Here is a 25,738-nt window from a genome sequence, read left to right on the forward strand (position 1 = left end):
CCACTCTAGGGACCCCTCACTCAGCACAGACACACTGCTTGCCAGCCTGTGTGTGCTGGTGGGGAGAAAATGACTAAGTCGACATGGCACTCCCCTCAGGGTGCCATGCCAACCTCAGACTGCCTGTGGCATAGGTAAGTCACCCCTCTAGCAGGCCTTACAGCCCTAAAGCAGGGTGCACTATACCACAGGTGAGGGCATAGGTGCATGAGCACTATGCCCCTACAGTGTCTAAGCAAAACCTTAGACATTGTCAGTGCAGGGTAGCCATAAGAGTATATGGTCTGGGAGTCTGTCAAAAACGAACTCCACAGTTCCATAATGGCTACACTGAAAACTGGGAAGTTTGGTATCAAACTTCTCAGAATAATAAACCCACACTGATGCCAGTGTTGGATTTATAAAAAAATGTACACAGAGGGCATCTTAGAGATGCCCCCTGTATTTTACCCAATTGTTCAGTGCAGGACTGACTGGTCTGTGCCAGCCTGCTGCTGAGAGACGAGTTTCTGACCCCATGCGGTGAGAGCCTTTGTGCTCTCTGAGGACAGAAACAAAGCCTGCTCTGGGTGGAGGTGCTTCACACCTTCCCCCTGCAGGAACTGTAACACCTAGCAGTGAGCCTCAAAGGCTCAGGCTTCGTGTTACAAAGCCCCAGGGCATTCCAGCTAGTGGAGATGCCCGCCCCCTGGACACAGCCCCCACCTTTGGCGGCAAGTCCAGGAGAGATAATGAGAAAAACAAGGAGGAGTCACTGGCCAGTCAGGACAGCCCCTAAGGTGTCCTGAGCTGAGGTGACTCTGACTTTTAGAAATCCTCCATCTTGCAGATGGAGGATTCCCCCAATAGGGATAGGAATGTGACCCCCTCCCCTTGGGAGGAGGCACAAAGAGGGTGTACCCACCCTCAGGGCTAGTAGCCATTGGCTACTAACCCCCCAGACCTAAACACGTCTTTAAATTTAGTATTTAAGGGCTCCCCTGAGCCTAAGAATTTAGATTCCTGCAACTTACAGAAGAAGAGGACTGCTGAGCTGAAAACCCCTGCAGAAGAAGAAAGAAGACACCAACTGCTTTGGCCCCAGTCCTACCGGCCTGTCTCCTGCCTTCTAAAGAAACCTGCTCCAGCGACGCTTACCCCAGGACCAGCGACCTCTGAATCCTCAGAGGACTGCCCTGCTTCAAGAAAGACTAGAAACTCCCAAGAACAGCAGCCCTGTTCAACAAAGACTGCAACTTTGTTTCAAAGGAGCAGATTTAAAGACCCCTGCAACTCCCCGCAAGAAGCGTGAGACTTGCAACACTGCACCCGGCGACCCCGACTCGACTGGTGGAGAAACAACGCTACAGGGAGGACCCTCCGGCGACTCCAAGACTGTGAGTAACCAAAGTTGTCCCCCCTGAGCCCCCACAGCGACGCCTGCAGAGGGAATCCCGAGGCTCCCCCTGACCGCGACTGCCTGACTCTAAAATCCCGGCGCCTGGAGGAGACCCTGCACCCGCAGCCCCCAGGACCTGAAGGATCGGAACTCCAGTGCAGGAGTGACCCCCAGGAGGCCCTCTCCCTTGCCCAGGTGGTGGCTACCCCGAGGAGCCCCCCCCTTGCCTGCCTGCATCGCTGAAGAGACCCCTTGGTCTCTCATTGAAAACCATTGGAAACCCAACGCGTGTTTGCACACTGCACCCGGCCGCCCCCGCGCTGCTGAGGGTGTACTTTTTGTGCTGACTGGTGTCCCCCCCGGTGCCCTACAAAACCCCCCTGGTCTGCCCTCCGAAGACGCGGGTACTTACCTGCTGGCAGACTGGAACCGGGGCACCCCCTTACCTCCATTGAAGCCTATGTGTTTTGGGCACCTCTTTGACCTGTGCACCTGACTGGCCCTGAGCTGCTGGTGTGGTAACTTTGGGGTTGCTCTGAACCCCCAACGGTGGGCTACCTTGGACCCAAATCTGAACCCTGTAGGTGGGTTACTTACCTGCAAAAACTAACAATACTTTACCTCCCCCAGGAACTGTGAAAATTGCAGTGTCCACTTTTAAAACAGTTATTTGTGTTTTATGTGAAAAGTATATATGCTATTGTAATTATTCAAAGTTCCTAAAGTACTTACCTGCAATACCTTTCAAATGAGATATTACATGTAGAATTTGAACCTGTGGTTCTTAAAATAAACTAAGAAAAGATAATTTTCTATACAAAAACCTATTGGCTGGAATTGTCTCTGAGTGTGTGTTTCCTCATTTATTGCCTGTGTGTATGTACAACAAATGCTTAACACTACTCCTTTGATAAGCCTACTGCTCGACCACACTACCACAAAATAGAGCATTACTATTATCTCTTTTTGCCACTATCTTACCTCTAAGGGGAACCCTTGGACTCTGTGCATGCTATTCCTTACTTTGAAATAGCACATACAGAGCCAACTTCCTACAGCGAGGGATAGCTACATACTGTTCGATGCACTCACCCGGTAATTGTGTTTGGGGAAAGAAAATGTGCTCCTAGCACCAGTGTTAATTTTCATGTCAATAATCTCCTCCAAAGCTTAAATGGCACATTCATACTCATCATCTGACTCATATCCCTGTCAAAGTATCAACATTCTCCCTGAAATACTTGTGAGAGTAGGCAAGGTTTTCAAAACTCCCATACTCTTTACTCCTGAATTGCGCTCCACCATAGCTAATTGTCTTCTCGGGACAAACACATCACCACCCACAGCCTTCAAATAAGTTTTGATGGTGTTCCAATCCTTTCACATTATTGTTGAGACACTAGGTCTTTATAAAAACATAGGAGGCTGCTCCTTTCATAGACATGGGAAGGTGGGAACAACTCACAAATATGTCAAACAAAAAACTAAAATAACAAGAGTAGACACTGTTGTCCAGATGACAATAACAAATGAAATACTAGATTTGGGCACTGTTGCCTGAGTTGATGTGTACTTAACAATCCAAAATTAGTTTTGGTGATGTGGCGAAATATGGTAACTCATACACCTGTGTTCAGTTCACCATGCATCATGAAACTAAGGAACATATATTACTATAAAGCAAGCTCTTCCATTGTCACTGATAAAAATTGTGAGGTGTCTCTCAGGATTGGTGGAACAGTGCATGGACTTCAATTCAGAGAAATGCCAGGGGTAGCCAAAATAGCATCACATGCCCTTTGACCTCCACTTTCCCTCACACACACATACTTATACCTATACACACTCTCACCCACAAGTATGCACACAACATACATTTAAAAGCATGTTTTACTTATCTCAGCTGCCATGGAAGGCATATTCCAAGTCATTTACAGAAAGCAAAAACAGTGGAGCCACAACTGATATCCATAAGGACGAGCTGCCACTGTGTCCTGGCACTGAAATTGCCACCTCTGAGGCCAGGGCTCTCAAAGGGAGTGCCAGGGGTAGCAAATGGCAACCCAGGGGTCGCACCGGCAACCCCTGCAATCCCTAAATGATCAAAAAGAACAAGTGATGGACAGAATGCTGAACAATGTCAAACATTCACCCCCCCGTACTGAGATCTGGGCCTAAATCCATCGTTTTTTGCCTCCCATGCCTTTCCAGTTTGGACCCAGCCATGCGCAAATCAGTCTTGACCCTGTTCTCCATGGATCCCTAAATGATGTCCATGAACAGTCGTCTTTCTATGGCAATGTTTGTTCATAGTCCTTCCGCAGTGCTCAGAGAGATTGGCAGGAGTCATCAGTCATCAGGAAGGGTGAAGGAAACACAGCCAGATGCAGTCAAGCAAGGTTCAATGATTTGGCAGCCTTACATTTCAATATAAGGCAGAGCCTGCACCGTAAGCCTTTCTGACCGCTACGGACGAGTGATGAGACCGTGCAGAGTGATGGAGAACACAGAACGAGAATACGATCCCATCATTCATGCAGGACCTTTACTACCTACATAGAATATTTGCTTAAGGACACAGCAGTCGTGAGGATGACTGACAGGGTAGCATGGGCAGTGTGCAGATTCCCAGTATTTTGTATTTTCACCTTAAATGTCACCAATAAATTCCAGAAAACTTTTGAAATATGCAATCTGGCCACAAGAGAAAAAATTGTCTCAAAGATGGCAGCCCAACACAGTACCCGCCCATCATACTGCACAACGTTACCATTGACTGCAGAGTTGGGCAACTCTTGTGGGGTTGATTACCATAATATGTGGGTGTTTCCCATCAAGATTCTTCACAGTCATCCTCGCCAATTTTAAAAGGAAATGCAGGATGAAGATGTCAAAATCTGTAGTTTATTATTGAACAGTTAACAGTGTCCAGCCCCTGGCAGGCACAGACTTCATCTGTGTGCAATAATAGAACTGAACACTATGACCTACCTTAAAAGGCAAGGAACAGCAAAATATAGCAATTAGTTCTGCTGTTTTATGATAATAATTATGGGAATTGATGACCTTGGGCTAGGTTTGAGTTTTTAATAACAATTTTTGGCAAACAACAATCAGATATTGACCGTTTATAGATCTTTTTTTAGATGATTTTGGAAGACCAGCGTGAAGATAGGGGAGTTTGAGGCAGGTGGATTTTGAAAGTAAGAGATGGTCCGAAAAGTACAATTCAATTAATTTAGAGCATAAGATTTTAATTGAATCACCAATGACTAGATTAAAGATTCTTCCTTATGGTTTGATAAGTGTTCCAGGTGGTTATAATTCAGTGAAATGTGATGGCAAAAGAGTTTCTTAAGACCCAGACGTCAATTGAACTTGCTAGATAGATATATTTTGATGCTAAGGTTTGCTGGGATGTGAGGTAGTTGTTAAATTCTTCTGTGGAATTAGAGAGAAGATTTGGGGGCATATTTATACTCTGTTTGCGCCGGATTTGTGTCGTTTTTTTTTACGCAAATTCGACGCAAAAACGAACTCCATATTTATACTTTGGCGTTAGACGCGTCTAGCGCCAAAGTTCATGGAGTTTGCGTCATTTTTTAGCGTGGACACCTACCTTGCGTTAATTATATGCAAGGTAGGCGTTCCTGTCTAAAAAATGACTCCCAGGCCTGTGCGCCTTATTTACACTCCCGTGCAAAAATGAAGCACGGGAGTGGGCGGGTCAAAATAAATGACGTCTAGCCGCGTTAGCGTCATTTTTTAACGCCTGCTCAGGGCAGGCGTTAAGGGACCTGTGGGCTCGGAAGGAGCCCACAGGTGCCCTCCCCTGCCCCCAGGGACACCCCCTGCCACCCTTGCCCACCCCAGGAGGACGCCCAAGGATGGAGGGACCCACCCCTGGGACATTAAGGTAAGTGCTGGTAAGTATATATATATTTTTTTTTTGTGGCATAGGGGGGCCTGATTTGTGCTCCCTACATGCCACTATGCCCAATGACCATGCCCAGGGGACATAAGTCCCCTGGGCATGGCCATTGGGCAAGGGGGCATGACTCCTGTCTTTGCTAAGACAGGAGTCATGTTAATGGCGTCTGGGCGTCAAAAAAAAATGGCGCAAATCGGGTTGAGGCGATAATTTTGCCTCAGCCTGACTTGCCCCATTTTTTGACGCCCAAGCTCCATTTTCCCCTACGCCGGCGCTGCCTGGTGTGTGTAATTTTTTTTGTTACGCACACCACTCCGCAGCGCCGGCTAACGCCGGCTAACGTCATTCAATAAATACGGCGCCCGCATGGCGCTTCAGAATGGCGTTAGCCGGCGTTACATTTTTTGACACACAACTGTGTTGGCATAGTTGTGCGTCGAAAAGTATAAATATGGCCCTTGGTGTGTTGTAGACGTGAGTGTAGATGGTTGTCGAGAGCTGGAGTTTCCATAAAGTGGCAATGCAATGGAGTATGCATAAAGCCAAAATAGTGATCTGACCACCAGATTTAAAAGTTGGCTGAAATTAGGTTTAATGATGGTGGAGAATACGCCATCTCCGCCGTGATTAAACCCCTTCAATGCTCTGCGGAGTGAGGGCCACTGAAGGCAGACCTCGAATTCCTTCCAGCTAATTTAAATGGGCCGAATTAGAGGTCAGTTTTCACTGCCCGTCACTTCCAGGAAAACCCTGGAAGTAAGGGGCAGTGAAAACTTACAAATGCCCCCCTCTCCATGAGGGAGTACTTTTATGGCGAGGGGAGCATTTTCTTTTTTAATTTTCAAAAATAAACCCCACTCTGTATTTTCTTTTTCGAAAATAAAAAAGAAAACAGTTTCATGTACACCAAACCGTAAATAACATTGAAAGGAAGCTGCGGTTGTTTTAAGAAACGATCGCCGTCTTCGTGGTCATTTCTAAATTTGGTAGGCAGTATCTCCGTCGGGGCGGCGGATTAAGTTACTCTATCTCCCGATGAGAAACGGGCCGCCCTCCATTAAATAAATAAGGCCCTGAGTTAGGTTTGATCTTGATATTTATTTTCGGTAGTTTAGGGTGTAGTTCGAAAAACTAGACACAAGATGGCAGTGTTGACTAGCTGTCTGTGAGAAATACAGTTTTCAGCCTGCAACGTTTGACGAGAGCGAAAGGCTTGTTTAAAATAAATATTCCTTCTGTAGAAAGCCCATGAAGATACTGGCTCAGCATGTAATGCTGCCATTTGGGAAGCACTTTCTTAGCGTCAACTTAGTTCAAATAAAGCTTTCATTATGGGTGCCTAGTTTGGGCCGGCGGGTGAAAACAGAAAACGAGGCGCACCTTCCAGTGAACTTGCAGCAGGCCTTTGGAAGTGGCAGGTTTGATGACGGCAGTCCGTGCGTTTCAGGTCTAGTCTAACCCCTGTGCCAGCCAGCCCTTAAATTATAAAAGTTGAAACAGCTCCTTGTAAAAAAGTCCTCAAAGAAAATGAATGTACAGGCGGGCAGAGGTCACAATCTCCCTCTGTTGTGAGTCAAGAAATAATAATGGGGTATATTTAAGAAAAGTGATGTTGCACACAGTGCAGTGCCACTTTTCTTGCGCCCCTTAGTGCCACCATGTGTGCCCCGTATTTAAAATATGACGCACCTTGGCGGTAGTTAGGGGACTAGCGGCAAAAACCTTTATGCTAGACCGCCACTTCGCAGAATTAGTGTCAAAAATGTTGGCGCTAATCCTGCAAAGCACCCAGAGACCCACTCTAAACAATGGAAGCCTGCTCAGAGCAGGCGTTAAAAGTGCTGAAAAAAATGGCGCAAGGAAATGTTTTAGATGCAAATTAAGTGAATTTCGCACACTCTTTGGGGCAGATTTATGAAAAGTGATGCAGCGCCACTTCATTTGCGTCCCTTAGCGCCCCCCTAACAACACTATGTGTGTGCCGTATTTAATATACAGCACACCATGGCGGTAGTTAGAGAACTAGCATCAGAATTTTTCACACTAGTTTGGCACTTTGCAGGATTAGATTAAAAAATTCTGACACTAATCCCGCAAAGCACCCAGAGGCCCATTGTAACCAATGGGAGCCTCCTTTTAAAGCCTGCTCTGAGCAGGCGTTAAAAGTGCCAAAAAAATGACTCAAAGAAATCTCTTCTATTTCTTTGTGCTATTTTTTCATCCCCCAATGGTAGTACAGGCATAATGTAGTGCGAAGGATTACAAACTGGCACAATGCATGCATTGCGCCACTTTGTAAAGATGGCACAGCGTTTTTGGCCTTCTAATGCCACATTAGCATCAATGGCGTTGGAATCTCGCTAGGGGCTCTTAAATATGCCCCTAAGTGCCATGGGCTACTCACAGACGCCTCTGCTGCTTTCGGCTACTAAGAGGGGATGAGAATTCAGGGGCGCTGATGCTGTTTTCCACTCTGGTCTGAAGACCTGGACTATGCTGGATTGAAGAAGGTGATCGCACAAGGGTAGAGCAGTATGGGTTCCTGGAAACTCTCAAAATGGAGCAGAGCACTGGAACTGATAACTAGTGGCAGAGAGTAAGACTAGTTTTCCGGCCGGGACAGTGTGAATGCGCTATATAATAACCGCTGTTGGGCTGATATCACAAATGAACCAATGAAACCTTTCACAACTCCATGAATATGTTAAACTTGAAGTCGGTGATGGCTTTTTTTGGTGTTACCAGAGGTAAAGATCGCTGTTTGAGATTTTTTTTTTATTGTATTTTTGTCAGATGGGTTTGTACTTATCACTGCATGCACTTTCTATGAGCTTTGCATTGTCACTCAAGCCAAGATACCACAGGTAAACAAAGGTTCCCCTCTCTAAAACCTCCCTGTCTCTGTGGACTGGACTGTGGCACCATAATATTATTGCCAATCTGCATTATCTGTTGATTAAGACCAAGGGGATGCAGGCCTGATTTAAAATAATGAAACCATAAATAATATATCTTTCAGGTTCTGACGCTGCGTGGAAAGCAGTTCGCCCTGAGTACTGGACAAGACGCCACGTTTGCGACTGGCTTCAGTTCTGCTGTGACCAGTACAAGCTGGACAGTAACTGCATTCCCATCTCCCATTTTGATCTTACCGGTGCCCAGCTCTGCAGCATGAACAAGGAGGAATTCATAGACTGGGCCGGAGTATCTGGAGAATGCCTGTATTTGATCCTGCAAAACCTGCAGACTGACGGTTAGTACAACAGGAAGCGCAGAAAGCTGTTATTCACTGACTTTCCAGCAGATGGCAGCAGACTATAGTTTAAGTTGTTCTGGGTTATTTGTCGCTGCGTACAAAAATGATGGTCGTTTTAGTGCAGTTCCTCTTTTTGCAGTATGACTCAGCTAAAACGTCAACATTAAGGCCCTTGTTTATGAAAAGTTAGCACCGCCTTAGCTCTTTTTTTACGCTATAGCGGCGCTAACTTAACTCCATAGTTGTATTTTGACTCTAGACCCGTTTAGCGGCAAAATATCTGAGTTAGCGCCATTTTTCATAAATATGGGCCTAAGGCCGCTAGTTTGAGTGGGCAAGAAAAGCTGCACTGGAAAAAAAATCACGTGATACCAGCACCAAATGATTGAAGTGGGCGAACATTGCTTGCTTCAGCGGCTCAGCGGTGGGGTTCTCCCCCAAGAACACTGAAGGCAGTGGGGCCAGCTGTATTTCGCAGTTTAGCAAATAGATTTGTTAAAATATCAAAAAGTATTGCAGGCTGTCTGAAGGTGGCCCATGGACATATTTTAATTCTTTTTCATGTTTCATAGTACCCAGGAGTAATATTTCCCTGTTGCATCAAATACTGTTTGTGCATGTCCACGAATGCTACCCAATACAAAACACTGGATTCAGAGCAGGTGGATGTCTCTGCTACAGGAGAAGTAGTGCCTAGTGAATGAGAACACCCATGCATGCCCATGGAAGGCCTTCCCAAGGCAGAGTAAGCCAACGGAGCAATTTGCGCTGCGTTGCCTTACTCCAGATTTATGAAACCACTCAGGGGCAAGCAAAGTGGCAGTGCATGGCTTCATAAATGGCATTTAAGGTTTGCTTTGCACATGTACCATGTTGTGTGGGGCAGACATGATGCAAACATGCTCATAAATATGCCCCTGATTTACTAAAGTTTGCACGAGTCACGGGAAATAACACAGCTTCCCTCACAATATGGGCCTTTAAAGTGGTAAGTAAATTGACAGTACTTTATATAATGCATTGCTTTTCACCTGTGCAAATGTTTAGTAAATGTGGGCCTGTATTTGTTCAGTTTTGTACATGTTTTTGAGGAAGGCTGAACGCACATTCTAGGTAGAAGTGGTACCGGACAGGTGAAGTTTACTCACATTTTCAATTATTTCCATTGCCTTCAGACTTTTTATCTCCTTTCAGGGTCTTTTATTTTTATTTATTTATTTTTTAAGTGTTTAATGTAATGCAAACTCGACCCAAAGGTATTGGATGGCTTTAGATAAGGACCACTTACAATTTTTTTTTTTAAAGTTTTTTTTCGATTAAGTGATTTGCCCAAAATCACAGGATGTTGAGCAGACGTCGTGACTCGAACCGGTTCCCAGTAGCAAGGTCGGCAGCTCTGAACCTAGTGCTGCATCCTCTCACCATTTTACTTGAAGCCATGTTGTACAGCTGTCCGCACTGCTGTACAACGTGTCTAAAACACATTGACAAAGTCAATAGATCTCGCATAGGCAAAACCTATTGACTTTGCCAATGCTTGTTTACTATTGAACTCTCCTTGAAAACCAACCACACCCTCAAGGTACACATTGTCAAAAAAACAAAGTTGGCCTGGTACCTGCTCCCCCTTCCCAGAAAGTGAAAATGTTTCCTCTAAAAAGTGGTTTCAGGACTGCTGCTTAAGCCCTCATGCTATCACATCTGGATGATGATAACGCCCTACTCCATGGACTTAAAACTCCACACTGGCACCCCTTAGGGGTATCTCAGCATCTCTCTTCCAGGGCCAGAATAAATATGATCACATCACCTCCATCCTGATGGAACTCCATTGGCTCACCTTGCCGGCCCACACCATTTTAAAAAACAGCTGCATGATTTACTACGCCATCACGACCTGCACCCCGCTTACCTTGCAGGAAGGGTCACCGCCTCTGGTGGTTCTTGACATACTCTTAGCTGGGATTCTATCAAACTGAGAAGTATGCTTTGGCGGTGCTCATGGAGTTTCACTCTGCGAAATTCTCTGGAGTTACAGAAAAACTCTGACAAACTCCACGGAGTTCTGCAAGTGGGCGGAGTGACTAAATTTCAATAGTAAGGATCAGGCTAGTAAGGGTTAATAATATTCATTTTCATGAATAATGAGAGGAGATCCACGCAGCCGGTCTTCGTTGCAGTTGGTTGCCTGCGGATGCAGGGGAGTGACTCCTTCACTCCAAGGGAGATTCCTTTTCCGTTCTCATGCAGACTGAAGACTTGTCGCCCTCAGAGGATGCACAGCCAGGGAAATGTTGCAGAAGTTGGAAGGAGCCGTGGAAACAATGTTGCAAGCAGAGTCTTCATCGTGGATGCAGATTGTCGGTGCCTGGAAGGTCCAGTCTCAGTTCCAGTAGCTAGAAGTCGAAGTAGAGGTTGCAGAGGAGTCCTGCTAGAATCTTGCAAGCCGAATCTGAGGACCCACCCAAGAGAGAGACCCTAAATAGCCCTGAAAGGGGAATTGGTCACCTAGCCAGATGACCACCTATCAGGAGGGGGCTCTGATGTCACCTGCCTGACCTGGCCTCTCAGATGCTCCCAGAGGTCCCTGCCAAACTTGGATTCAAGATGGCAGAATCCAGGGACCTCTGGAGGAGCTCTGAGCACCACTCCTGGAGTGGTGATTGACAGGGGAGTGGTCACTCCCCTTTTCATTGTCCAGTTTCACGCCAGAGCAGGGACTGAAGGTCCCTGAACCGGTGTAGACTGGTTTATGCACAGAGGGCACCAAATGTGCACTTCAAAGCATACCAGTGCCTTGGGGAGGCTACCCTCCCAAGGCATGCAATACCTATTTCCAAAGGCAGAGGGTGTTACCCCCCTCTCCCAGAGGAAATCCTTTGTTCTGCCTTCCTGGGCTTGAGCTGTTCAAGCAGCAGGGGGCAGAAACCTGTCTGACACGGTGGCAGCAGCTTGGGCTGCTGGAACACCCCAGAAGGATGAGGGATCCTCTAAGGAGCCCCCAGAGTTCATGGGATCATGCTTCCAGTACTGGCAATAAACACGCCTGTGTTCAGAGTTACCATAATGTAGCTAGACATAGGTAGTGACCTATGTCCAGTACACGCATTAAATGGCATCCCCGCACTCACAAAGTCCATGAAAATGGAACTGGAGTTCGTAGGGGGCACCTCTGCTAGTGCAGGGGTGCCCTCACACACAGGTACTTGCACCCTGCCCTCTGGGCTAGGAGGGCCTGCCATAGGGGTGACTTACAATAACCTGATGCAGTGACCTGTCGTGAAAATGTTTTTTTTCATGCAGGCTGCAATGGCAGGCCTGCAGATACCCTTTGCATGGGCTCCCCATGGGTGGCATAATACATGCTGCAGCCCATGGGGATCCCCTGGTACCCCATTACCCTGGGTACCTGGGTACCATATACTCGGGGCCTACATGGCAGCACCAGTATGCCAAATGTGGGGTGTAAGTGACAGAGTCACCAAGTTAGAAGGGAGAGAGCATAATCACTGGGGTCCTGGTTAGAAGGATCCCAGTGAACACAGTCAAACACACTGACAACAGGCAGAAAATGGGGGTAACCATGCCAAGAGAGAGGGTACTTTCCTACAGTGATGTTTTGTAATAATCTGTTGTTCTAAGAACTGCCCTGACATGACAACACATATTTTTCTGTGTAGGGTAGACAATGTTCCCTTTGTACGCTATACTCGGTAAGTAATGTGTCCAGCCATGGGTTGAGCACTGGATGAAAATGTGCATAGAAATGAATAACAGTTTCTGCGTAGAAGGACAACTGATAAAAGAAAACATCTCCACTAAAATGAAGCATTGCTAACATAAGAAAATGAATAAAAGCGAAATGTAAGGAGGTGAATGGGCACAGGCTTAAGGCCCAGAGCTAAATAATGTGCCCGTGTAGATGCTAAAATAACCTCACAACAGAATCACGGGTGGATCTACCTTGATGTTACTTGTGTACAACTGGGATGTATAGCCCTCTCAAATGTTTTTGGAAATCAGGATTGCCTGTGCCTTCACCCTAGAATCACAGAATTCGGCAATCAAATGCCAATACTTCCTAGAGTCTTTAGCTCTTGCAGCCTCTCTTAGGTTGATCCATTTTAAATCATATTCTCTTCTAGTATCAAGGAGTTTGCGACGAGTTCTTAGTCGTTTAAGGTGGTCGATTTCATGCTGTCGACCCAAAGAGAACTTCAAGTGCTGCTCTCCAATCAATTAATTTATTTCCTTGTTTGTTACCTTTAATGGGGATTTATGCTTTCTCAGGAACACGGGAACAACAGGGTTAGAGTTTAATTTATGAAATTATTCCATCTGAGACTCAAAAAAACAAATAGTATAACAAACAAGTCCCACAAAATCATCACAGACATCCTTGATCTTTGCACTTAAAACAGCCATATTCTTAGTGGTCCAGGAGGAGGAACCATTAGACCTATTAAAACCCATAGTTCCCAATCAAAGATTTCTCGGATCTAACTCTTGGAAACTAAGGACCACAGATATGCCAACTAAACTGTGGTCACTCATATCATTGGGAAAGACTGTGAGTATCCCACAAACCCCAAACATTTGAAAAGAGATCACAACATAATGTAGAGGATGTGTGAAAAGTAAACAAACCTACTTCACCCCCAGAGGATCATCCATTTAGAATAATCAAATTGGATTTTCTAAGAGTCTCTGGTAATAAAAACCCACGTTTATCCAATAAAATGTAATCAGGGAGGACAATTTCCAGAATGTCTTCTTTATTTACATTGCTGAAGCAGAAGTGGACATCTTAGCATTTAGATCTCCCGTGATTATAACCCGAGGACAATCTATGATGACACAAATATCGTGAACAGAGGAAAAGAGGGAATTCACCAAGCCATCAAATGGTTTCCCAGGAGGAATATAAATGATAACTAATAAAAAAAGAAGTTGTACCACCATTATCTCCAAGAAGAGCCAACTTTAAGCATAAACACAAATTCGAGGGGTGTCTATACACAACATGGTTCTAATTAATCCCTTCTCTCCCAGGCCTTTACCCCCTCAGGTGCCAGGCCATTTTTTGGGGCAGTTCGCGCTTAGGCCCTGACAACTTTTTGGCCACATAAGCTACCCACATCAACTTTACGTCCTTTTTTTCCAACATCGTAGGGATTCTAGTGGTACCCAGAATTTGTGGGTTCCTCTGGAGGACACAAAGAAATTAGCCAAAATACAGCGAACATTTCGTTATTTAAAAAGAAATGGAAAAAAGGGGTGTAGAAGAAGGCTTGTGATTTTTTCATTGTATACCAGGTATACAGCAATTCATTTGGTTAAAAATAAAGAGTGAAAAATAGGTATCAAGGTAACCTTTGTATTTCCAAAATGGGCACAAGAAAAGGTGTTGAGGAGCAGTGGTTATTTGCACATTTCTGAATTGTGGGGTGCCCATACCAGCATGTGAATTCAGGGCATTTCTCAAATAGACATCTTTTTTACACACTGCCTTACATTTGGAGGGAAAACATGTAGAGAAAGACAAGGGGCAATAACACTTGTTCTGCTATTCTGTGTTCCCTCAAGTCTCCCAATAAAAATGGTACCTCACTTGTGTGGGTAGGCCTAATGCCCTCAACAGGAAACGCAACATGGGAACATCACATTTTTACATTAAAATCTGAAGTGTTTTTTTGGAAAGTGCCTAGCTGTGGATTTTGGCCTCTAGCTCAGCCGGCACCTAGGGAAACCTACCAAACCTGTGCATTTTGGAAAACTAGACACCTACGGAAATCCAGGATGGGGTGACTTGTGGGGCTCTCACCAGGTTCTGTTACCCAGAATCCTTTGCAAACCTCAAAATTTGGCAAAAAAAACACTTTTACCTCACTTTCAGTGATAGAAAGTTCTGGAATCTGAGAGGAGCCACTAATTTCCTTCCACCCAGCATTTCCTCAAGTCTCCCGATAAAATTGGCACCTCACTTGTGTGAGTAGGCCTAGCGCCCACGGAAGGAAATGCACAAAAACACTATGTGGACACCTCAAAATGATCAAATACAAACCTACCTACTTTTGCGAGGAGGCACCTGTGTTTTTGATCCTTGGCTCAGCAGCCATATAGGGAAACCTACCAAACCCAAACATTTCTGAAAACTAGACACCAGAGGGAGTCCAGGGAGGTGTGACTTGCGTGGATCCCCCAGTGTTTTCTTACCCAGAATCCTCAGCCAACCTCAAATTTAGCTTAAAAATCACATTTTTCCCACATTTCTGTGTGGGATCACCGCACCGGGCCAAATTTCCTATCACCCAACATTCCCCTCAGTCTCCCGGTAAAAAGGATACCTCACTGGTGTAGGTGGGCCAAGTGCCTGTGACAGGGAAGAGTCAAAAACATGTTGAAAATGAGGGGGAACCAAAGCGGGTCCAAAATGGCAGTTTGAAAAAAAAAAAGGGTTTTAGGCTGACAAGTGGGGCAGAATTTTTATCAGTATAGATTTGCCAATGCTGGGTGGTAGGAATTTTGTGGATTCCTGTAGATTCTGAAAGGTTCCATCACAAAAATGTGGGAAAATGTGTTTGCAGGGCATTGTGGGTAAGAAAATGATGTGGAGTGCACATGAAGCACAACACCCTGGACTAGTTTTCAGATGTGTCTAGATCCCGTAGATTTTTCTACATGGCAATGTCCCAAAGTCCAAACAGTGCAGCCCTCACCATTCCAAGTGGAATGATTTTGAGAGTTAGACAAGCTCTCACGGCCCAAATGTAAAACCAAAACCCAAAATAATCAAATGTCCTTGTGCTTGCCATGGGATAAGATGTTTTAGTGTGCGGGGGAGAGCTGAAAGACTGTTACCCTCTTCAGGGTGGGGGCATAATCATGCCCATACTGGTTGGTAGCCACCACCCCAGTATTTTTTTCATTTCCTGGCATCTAGTAGGCTTTCTGCTTCGCTAGGGAGTGGATCAGGGGTAATTGCCCGATCTGCCCACCGGTGGGCAGAACAACTTTGTCCCCATGTCTTTGGGGTGGAGGTATGGCAATAACCCCACCCTCTTTTTTTTTTAAAAACAATTCTTCCCTGGTGTCTGGTGGGCTTTCTGCCGGAGGGGGGGGGCAGATGAGCCTAATAAAAATAGGCTGATCTGCCCACAAGGTGGACAGAAATGGCCTAAAAACAATTTGCCCCCACACGGGAGCAACCCTTGCCTAAGGGGTCGCTCCCCTTATCAATGTAAACAAACAAAAAAAATCCCTGGTGTCTAGTGGATATAATATAGCCCAATCTGCCCCCCGGGGGGTAGAAAAGGCCTAATAACGAAATTGCCACCTGGGGATCGACCCTTGCCTCAGGGGTCGCTCCCCTTATAAACATAAATAAAAAAATAAGAACACATCTGTGTCTAATGGCTTCTGCCTCCCCGAGGGCAGATTGACCTAATTAATACATGCTGATCTGCCTCCAGTGGGGGAAGAAATGGCCTTAGATAACATGCCCCCCCTTGGGGAGTGACCCTTGCCCAAGGGTGGCGCTCTCCTTCTCTGTTCATACAAAGTAAAAAAATCCTTGGTGTCTAGTGGGCATTCCTGCATCACGATCGAAAAGGAAAGGGAATGCCTTTCCTTCCCTTTTCATGTCTTCCTGGCCTCCCCTGCCCCCGTACCGAGGAGAAACTAATCTGTTTCTCCCCGCATGGGAGGCGATCTCTGATGAGGTCAGCGCACGATCGCGCGCTGATGACATCAGATGTCACTGAGGGCGGGGTCGGAAGGGGAAGCGATTCCCCTTCCATCCCTGCCCATGGGAGTGGGGTGGGTCGGGTCCAGGATGAGGCCTGAGCGCCCCAGCAGAGGATGTAACCACATCATCCTCAGCACGGAAGGGGTTAACCGTGTTCTTAAGCAAAATAGCCACCCCCCCATTGGCATGACCCCTTACTGACCACCTTGCATTACAGGTAAACACAAAATAACCACTGAAAGCAAACTCTATGTGACCACGATTCTTGAAGACAAATGATTAAAGGGTTGAAGGATTTCATAAAATGTAATTTAGTCTCATCATGTCCCAACCCAGACAAGTTCAAGGACAGAAATAGGCCACACAGGCTAGCTTTGTGTCTCGTTAGTCCTGGATGAAGTGTGAGGGTAATTTAGAGGACCCAGCTCCAGTGAACAAGATCATCTTTCAGATCCAAAACCCTGGGATGAGTTACAAGACCATCCACCACATTGATTACTCGACCCCCGCCATAGTGAGATGACTATGCCTTTGGGGTTCCTAGCTATAACATCTAATTTGGGCTCACTTACATCAATCACCGTTCCCATAAACATTTTTGGACCGTTCAGTTGTTGAGTAGGGTGTTCCCAATATTCAGCAGCAGACACATCAGTCCCCTGCTTCAAAAAAGTCTCAATTCTGGATTACTACATTTGCAACAACTAAGGAGCCAAAAGTAACTCTAGAATAGGGGGACGGACTGGACGAGTAAATAGTCACATTAGTGATGTCACCACTATTCACCAACTTTAAGACCTCATTCTCCCTGAAAGAGTTTAAGATAGACCTTCTATTTACCAGGGAAGACTTGTTATCAAATTGGAAAATAAAATCAAACACAGATGGCCTAACACTTTGCTCCACCTGCATCCTATAAAGAGGGTCTATCGAGGGGCTCCAAGAGGGTTTCCTCACCCTCTGTCAAACAGATTTTGCACCATAATCAAGCATAGTACAAGGGTGTTAATGAGATGCAACTGAGGAGCCTTAGTCAGCATTACTCTTTCTGGGTGGAGTACTCTGTTTGGTTATCCCTCCCACATTGGAAGTTTGCCCTTGCGGCCACCCAACCAAATTGCCATCATCCCTTCCTCCTGCCTCCGGTAAGGAAGATGGAGCCTCACTTCCCATTCCACCTCCCATTCCAGGAGGGACACGTGTAGCAGTCGGTATAGGAAGCAAGGCACTGAGTTACAGACGAAGGACAGGAAAAAGCCAATGCTGTTCCAGTTCTCATCTCCACCCACAGATTCTATATGCAGGAAGTTCTGCACAGTAGGCACCTTAAGAACACTGGGCATATTTACAAGTCCCATGGTGCAGGACGGCGCAGCAGGTGTCTTGCTGCGAAGCCCTACACCAGTGGGAAAGGGCAGAAATGCACTCTATCTACAACATAGAACACATTTCTGTACTCTCTCACTGCGCTGTCACACAGATGCCTACCATGTGCAATCGCAGAAACCCTTTGTAGGAAGTTGGCTCCGTATGTGCTATTTCAAAGTAAGGAATAGCATGCACAGAGTCCAAGGGTTCCCCTTAGAGGTAAAATAGTGGTAAAAATAGATAATACTAATGCTCTATTTTGTGGTAGTGTGGTCGAGCAGTAGGCTTATCCAAGGAGTAGTGTTAAGCATTTGTTGTACATACACATAGACAATAAATGAGGTACACACACTCAGAGACAAATCCAGCCAATAGGTTTTTATATAGAAAAATATCTTTTCTTAGTTTATTTTAAGAACCACAGGTTCAAATTCTACATATAATATCTCATTCGAAAGGTATTGCAGGTAAGTACTTTAGGAACTTCAAATCATCAAAATTGCATGTATACTTTTCAAGTTATTGACAAATAGCTGTTTTAAAAGTGGACACAGTGCAATTTTCACAGTTCCTGGGGGAGGTAAGTTTTGGTTAGTTTTACCAGGTAAGTAAGACACTTACAGGGTTCAGTTCTTGGTCCAAGGTAGCCCACCGTTGGGGGTTCAGAGCAACCCCAAAGTCACCACACCAGCAGCTCAGGGCCGGTCAGGTGCAGAGTTCAAAGTGGTGCCCAAAACACATAGGCTAGAATGGAGAGAAGGGGGTGCCCCGGTTCCGGTCTGCTTGCAGGTAAGTACCCGCGTCTTCGGAGGGCAGACCAGGGGGGTTTTGTAGGGCACCGGGGGGGACACGAGTCCACACAGAAATTTCACCCACAGCGGCGCGGGGGCGGCCGGGTGCAGTGTAGAAACAAGCGTCGGGTTCGCAGTGTTAGTCTATGAGAGATCTCGGGATCTCTTCAGCGCTGCAGGCAGGCAAGGGGGGGGTTCCTCGGGGAAACCTCCACTTGGGCAAGGGAGAGGGACTCCTGGGGGTCGCTTCTCCAGTGAAAGTCCGGTCCTTCAGGTCCTGGGGGCTGCGGGTGCAGGGTCTCTCCCAGGCGTCGGGACTTTAGATTCAAAGAGTCGCGGTCAGGGGAAGCCTCGGGATTCCCTCTGCAGGCGGCGCTGTGGGGGCTCAGAGGGGACAGATTTTGGTACTCACAGTATCAGAGTAGTCCTGGGGTCCCTCCTGAGGTGTCGGGTCTCCACCAGCCGAGTCGGGGTCGCCGGGTGCAGTGTTGCAAGTCTCACGCTTCTTGCGGGGAGCTTGCAGGGTTCTTTAAAGCTGCTGGAAACAAAGTTGCAGCTTTTCTTGGAGCAGGTCCGCTGTCCTCGGGAGTTTCTTGTCTTTTCGAAGCAGGGGCAGTCCTCAGAGGATGTCGAGGTCGCTGGTCCCTTCGGAAGGCGTCGCTGGAGCAGGATCTTTGGAAGGCAGGAGACAGGCCGGTGAGTTTCTGGAGCCAAGGCAGTTGTCGTCTTCTGGTCTTCCGCTGCAGGGGTTTTCAGCTGGGCAGTCCTTCTTCTTGTAGTTGCAGGAATCTAATTTTCTAGGGTTCAGGGTAGCCCTTAAATACTAAATTTAAGGGCGTGTTTAGGTCTGGGGGGTTAGTAGCCAATGGCTACTAGCCCTGAGGGTGGGTACACCCTCGTTGTGCCTCCTCCCAAGGGGAGGGGGTCACAATCCTAACCCTATTGGGGGAATCCTCCATCTGCAAGATGGAGGATTTCTAAAAGTTAGAGTCACCTCAGCTCAGGACACCTTAGGGGCTGTCCTGACTGGCCAGTGACTCCTCCTTGTTATTCTCATTATTTTCTCCGGCCTTGCCGCCAAAAGTGGGGCCTGGCCGGAGGGGGCGGGCAACTCCACTAGCTGGAGTGTCCTGCTGGGTTGGCACAAAGGAGGTGAGCCTTTGAGGCTCACCGCCAGGTGTGACAATTCCTGCCTGGGAGAGGTGTTAGCATCTCCACCCAGTGCAGGCTTTGTTACTGGCCTCAGAGTGACAAAGGCACTCTCCCCATGGGGCCAGCAACATGTCTCGGTTTGTGGCAGGCTGCTAAAACTAGTCAGCCTACACAGATAGTCGGTTAAGTTTCAGGGGGCACCTCTAAGGTGCCCTCTGTGGTGTATTTTACAATAAAATGTACACTGGCATCAGTGTGCATTTATTGTGCTGAGAAGTTTGATACCAAACTTCCCAGTTTTCAGTGTAGCCATTATGGTGCTGTGGAGTTCGTGTTTGACAGACTCCCAGACCATATACTCTTATGGCTACCCTGCACTTACAATGTCTAAGGTTTTGTTTAGACACTGTAGGGGTACCATGCTCATGCACTGGTACCCTCACCTATGGTATAGTGCACCCTGCCTTAGGGCTGTAAGGCCTGCTAGAGGGGTGTCTTACCTATACTGCATAGGCAGTGAGAGGCTGGCATGGCACCCTGAGGGGAGTGCCATGTCGACTTACTCGTTTTGTCCTCACTAGCACACACAAGCTGGTAAGCAGTGTGTCTGTGCTGAGTGAGAGGTCTCCAGGGTGGCATAAGACATGCTGCAGCCCTTAGAGACCTTCCTTGGCATCAGGGCCCTTGGTACTAGAAGTACCAGTTACAAGGGACTTATCTGGATGCCAGGGTCTGCCAATTGTGGATACAAAAGTACAGGTTAGGGAAAGAACACTGGTGCTGGGGCCTGGTTAGCAGGCCTCAGCACACTTTCAATTGTAAACATAGCATCAGCAAAGGCAAAAAGTCAGGGGGCAACCATGCCAAGGAGGCATTTCCTTACACAACCCCCCCCCAAACGAAAGAGGATGAGACTAACCTTTCCCAAGAGAGTCTTCATTTTCTAAGTGGAAGAACCTGGAAAGGCCATCTGCATTGGCATGGGCAGTCCCAGGTCTGTGTTCCACTATAAAGTCCATTCCCTGTAGGGAGATGGACCACCTCAACAGTTTAGGATTTTCACCTTTCATTTGCATCAGCCATTTGAGAGGTCTGTGGTCAGTTTGAACTAGGAAGTGAGTCCCAAAGAGGTATGGTCTCAGCTTCTTCAGGGACCAGACCACAGCAAAGGCCTCCCTCTCAATGGCACTCCAACGCTGCTCCCTGGGGAGTAACCTCCTGCTAATGAAAGCAACAGGCTGGTCAAGGCCATCATCATTTGTTTGGGACAAAACTGCCCCTATCCCATGTTCAGAGGCATCAGTCTGCACAATGAACTGCTTAGAATAATCTGGAGCTTTGAGAACTGGTGCTGAGCACATTGCCTGTTTCAGGGTGTCAAAGGCCTGTTGGCAGTCCACAGTCCAGTTCACTTTCTTGGGCATTTTCTTGGAGGTGAGCTCAGTGAGGGCTGTCACAATGGATCCATATCCCTTCACAAACCTCCGGTAGTACCCAGTCAAGCCAAGGAATGCCCTGACTTGAGTCTGGGTTTTTGGAGCTACCCAGTCCAGAATAGTCTGGATCTTGGGTTGGAGTGGCTGAACTTGGCCTCCACCTACAAGGTGTCCCAAGTAAACCACAGTTCCCTGCCCTATCTGGCATTTGGATGCCTTGATAGAGAGGCCTGCAGATTTCAGAGCCTTCAAAACCTTCCTCAGGTGGACCAGGTGATCCTGCCAGGTGGAGCTAAAGACAGCAATATCATCAAGATAAGCTGTGCTAAAGGACTCTAAGCCAGCAAGGACTTGATTCACCAACCTTTGGAAGGTGGCAGGGGCATTCTTTAAACCAAAGGGCATAACAGTAAACTGATAATGCCCATCAGGTGTGGAGAATGCTGTCTTTTCTTTTGCTCCAGGTGCCATTTTTATTTGCCAGTACCCTGCTGTCAAGTCAAAGGTACTTAGGAATTTGGCAGCACCTAATTTATCAATGAGCTCATCAGCTCTTGGAATTGGATGAGCATCTGTCTTGGTGACAGAATTGAGCCCTCTGTAGTCCACACAAAACCTCATCTCTTTCTTTCCATCTGTGGTGTGAGGTTTGGGGACTAAGACCACTGGGCTAGCCCAGGGGCTGTCAGAGCGCTCAATGACTCCCAATTCCAGCATCTTGTGGACTTCCACCTTGATGCTTTCCTTAACATGGTCAGACTGTCTAAAGATTTTGTTCTTGACAGGCATGCTGTCTCCTGTGTCCACATCATGGGTACACAGGTGTGTCTGACCAGGGGTTAAGGAGAAGAGTTCAGGAAACTGTTGTAGGACTCTCCTACAATCAGCTTGCTGTTGGCCAGAGAGGGTGTCTGAGTAGATCACTCCATCTACTGTACCATCTTTTGGGTCTGATGACAGAAGATCAGGGAGAGGTTCACTCTCTGCCTCCTGATCCTCATCTGTTACCATCAACAGATTGACATCAGCCCTGTCGTGGAAGAGCTTAAGGCGGTTTACATGGATCACCCTTTTGGGGCTCCTGCTTGTGCCCAGGTCCACCAAGTAGGTGACCTGACTCTTCCTCTCTAGTACTGGGTAAGGGCCACTCCATTTGTCCTGGAGTGCCCTGGGAGCCACAGGCTCCAGAACCCAGACTTTCTGCCCTGGTTGGAACTCAACCAGTGCAGCCTTTTGGTCATACCAAAACTTCTGGAGCTGTTGGCTGGCCTCAAGGTTTTTGGTTGCCTTTTCCATGTACTCTGCCATTCTAGAGCGAAGGCCAAGTACATAGTCCACTATGTCCTGTTTAGGCTCATGGAGAGGTCTCTCCCAGCCTTCTTTAACAAGGGCAAGTGGTCCCCTTACAGGATGACCAAACAGAAGTTCAAAGGGTGAGAACCCTACTCCCTTCTGTGGTACCTCCCTGTAAGCGAAAAGCAGACATGGCAGGAGGACATCCCATCTCCTTTTGAGTTTTTCTGGGAGCCCCATGATCATGCCTTTTAATGTCTTGTTGAATCTCTCAACTAAGCCATTAGTTTGTGGATGGTAAGGTGTAGTGAATTTATAAGTCACTCCACACTCATTCCACATGTGCTTTAGGTATGCTGACATGAAGTTGGTACCTCTGTCAGACACCACCTCCTTAGGGAAACCCACTCTGGTAAAGATACCAATGAGGGCCTTGGCTACTGCAGGGGCAGTAGTCGACCTAAGGGGAATAGCTTCAGGATACCTGGTAGCATGATCCACTACTACCAGGATATACATATTTCCTGAGGCTGTGGGAGGTTCCAGTGGACCAACTATATCCACACCCACTCTTTCAAAGGGCACCCCCACCACTGGAAGTGGAATGAGGGGGGCCTTTGGGTGCCCACCTGTCTTACCACTGGCTTGACAGGTGGGGCAGGAGAGGCAAAACTCCTTAACCATGTTGGACATATTGGGCCAGTAGAAGTGGTTGACTAACCTCTCCCACGTCTTGGTTTGTCCCAAATGTCCAGCAAGGGGAATGTCATGGGCCAATGTTAGGATGAACTCTCTGAACAGCTGAGGCACTACCACTCTCCTAGTGGCACCAGGTTTGGGGTCTCTGGCCTCAGTGTACAGGAGCCCATCTTCCCAATAGACCCTATGTGTTCCATTTTTCTTGCCTTTGGACTCTTCAGCAGCTTGCTGCCTAAGGCCTTCAAGAGAGGGACAGGTTTCTTGTCCCTTACACAGCTCTTCCCTTGAGGGTCCCCCTGGGCCTAAGAGCTCAACCTGATAAGGTTCAAGTTCCAAAGGCTCAGTTCCCTCAGAGGGCAGAACTTCTTCCTGAGAAGAGAGGTTCCCTTTCTTTTGCTGTGTTGCAGTTGGTTTCCCAACTGACTTTCCTGTTCTCTTGGTAGGCTGGGCCATTTTTCCAGACTCCAGCTCTACTTTTTCACCCTGTGCCTTGCATTGTGCTCTTGTTTTCACACACACCAGTTCAGGGATACCCAGCATGGCTGCATGGGTTTTTAGCTCTACCTCAGCCCATGCTGAGGACTCCAGGTCATTTCCAAGCAGACAGTCCACTGGGATATTTGAGGAGACCACCACCTGTTTCAGGCCATTGACCCCTCCCCATTCTAAAGTAACCATTGCCATGGGATGTACTTTTCTCTGATTGTCAGCGTTGGTGACTGTGTAAGTTTTTCCAGTCAGGTATTGGCCAGGGGAAACCAGTTTCTCTGTCACCATGGTGACACTGGCACCTGTATCCCTCAGGCCCTCTATTCTAGTCCCATTAATTAAGAGTTGCTGTCTGTATTTTTGCATGTTAGGCGGCCAGACAGCTAGTGTGGCTAAATCCACCCCACCCTCAGAAACTAGAGTAGCTTCAGTGTGGACCCTGATTTGCTCTGGGCACACTGTTGATCCCACTTGGAGACTAGCCATACCAGTGTTACCTGGATGGGAGTTTGGAGTGGAACCTTTCTTGGGACAGGCCTTGTCTCCAGTTTGGTGTCCATGCTGTTTACAGCTATGACACCAGGCCTTTTTGGGATCAAAGTTTTTACCCTTGTACCCATTGTTTTGTGAAGAGGCTCTGGGCCCACCCTCCTGTGCAGGTTTTTGGGGGCCTGTAGAAGACTCTTTACTATTTTTAGTTTTGGTTGTCTCATCACCCTTCTGCTGGGGAGTCTTTGTGACCCCTTTCTTTTGGTCACCCCCTGTTGAAGTCTTGGACACCCTTGTCTTGACCCAATGGTCCGCCTTCTTTCCCAATTCTTGGGGAGAAATTGGTCCTAGGTCTACCAGATGCTGATGCAGTTTATCATTGAAACAATTACTTAACAGGTGTTCTTTCACAAATAAATTGTACAGCCCATCATAATTACTTACACCACTGCCTTGAATCCAACCATCTAGTGTTTTCACTGAGTAGTCAACAAAGTCAACCCAGGTCTGGCTCGAGGATTTTTGAGCCCCCCTGAACCTAATCCTGTACTCCTCAGTGGAGAATCCAAAGCCCTCAATCAGGGTACCCTTCATGAGGTCATAAGATTCTGCATCTTGTCCAGAGAGTGTGAGGAGTCTATCCCTACACTTTCCTGTGAACATTTCCCAAAGGAGAGCACCCCAGTGAAATCTGTTCACTTTTCTGGTTACACAAGCCCTCTCAAAAGCTGTGAACCATTTGGTGATGTCATCACCATCTTCATATTTAGTTACAATCCCTTTGGGGATTTTCAACATGTCAGGAGAATCTCTGACCCTATTTATGTTGCTGCCACCATTGATGGGTCCTAGGCCCATCTCTTGTCTTTCCCTCTCTATGGCTAGGATCTGTCTTTCCAAAGCCAATCTTTTGGCCATCCTGGCTAACTGGATGTCCTCTTCACTGGAGTTATCCTCAGTGATTTCAGAGTTGTTGGTCCCTCCTGTGAGGGAACCAGCATCTCTGACTATTATTTGTGGAGTCAGGGCTTGAGAAGCCCTGCTCTCCCTAAGTAGGACTGGAGGGGGGGAATTTCCCTCCAAGTCACTATCTTCATCCTCTGAGTTGCCATCCTCAGAGGGGTTGGCCTTTTCAAACTCTGCCAAAAGCTCCTGGAGCTGTACTTTGGTAGGTTTGGGGCCCATTGCTATTTTCTTTAGTTTACAGAGTGACCTTAGCTCTCTCATCTGTAGATGGAGGTAAGGTGTGGTGTCGAGTTCCACCACATTCACATCTGTGCTAGACATTATGCTTCTAAAAGTTGGAATACTTTTTAAGAAACTAAAACTGGTTCTAGAATCTAATTCAAACTTTTACAAACTTTTAAACTCTAAAAGAAATGCTAAACAGGATCTAACACAAGGCCCTAGCAGGTCTTTTAAGAATTTAGAAAACTTTTCAAATTGCAAAAATCAATTTCTAATGACAATTTTGGAATTTGTCGTGTGATCAGGTATTGGCTGAGTAGTCCAGCAAATGCAAAGTCTTGTACCCCACCGCTGATCCACCAATGTAGGAAGTTGGCTCCGTATGTGCTATTTCAAAGTAAGGAATAGCATGCACAGAGTCCAAGGGTTCCCCTTAGAGGTAAAATAGTGGTAAAAATAGATAATACTAATGCTCTATTTTGTGGTAGTGTGGTCGAGCAGTAGGCTTATCCAAGGAGTAG

The 25,738-nt window shown here is 46.9% G+C and overlaps 1 protein-coding gene across 1 annotated transcript in view; it reads left to right on the plus strand.

The window, feature by feature from the left end:
- The window catches only part of ELF5 (E74 like ETS transcription factor 5), a 164,429-nt gene that overhangs the window by 87,220 nt on the left and 51,471 nt on the right, over positions 1–25,738 (plus strand). Inside the window, exon 3 of the mRNA XM_069221846.1 lies at positions 8,329–8,562. Within this exon, the coding sequence (XP_069077947.1) occupies positions 8,329–8,562 (234 nt within the window). The remainder of the gene's footprint in view (positions 1–8,328; positions 8,563–25,738) is intronic.

Source organism: Pleurodeles waltl, chromosome 3_1, assembly GCF_031143425.1.
Source record: "Pleurodeles waltl isolate 20211129_DDA chromosome 3_1, aPleWal1.hap1.20221129, whole genome shotgun sequence".
Classification (NCBI taxonomy): Eukaryota; Metazoa; Chordata; class Amphibia; order Caudata; family Salamandridae; genus Pleurodeles; species Pleurodeles waltl.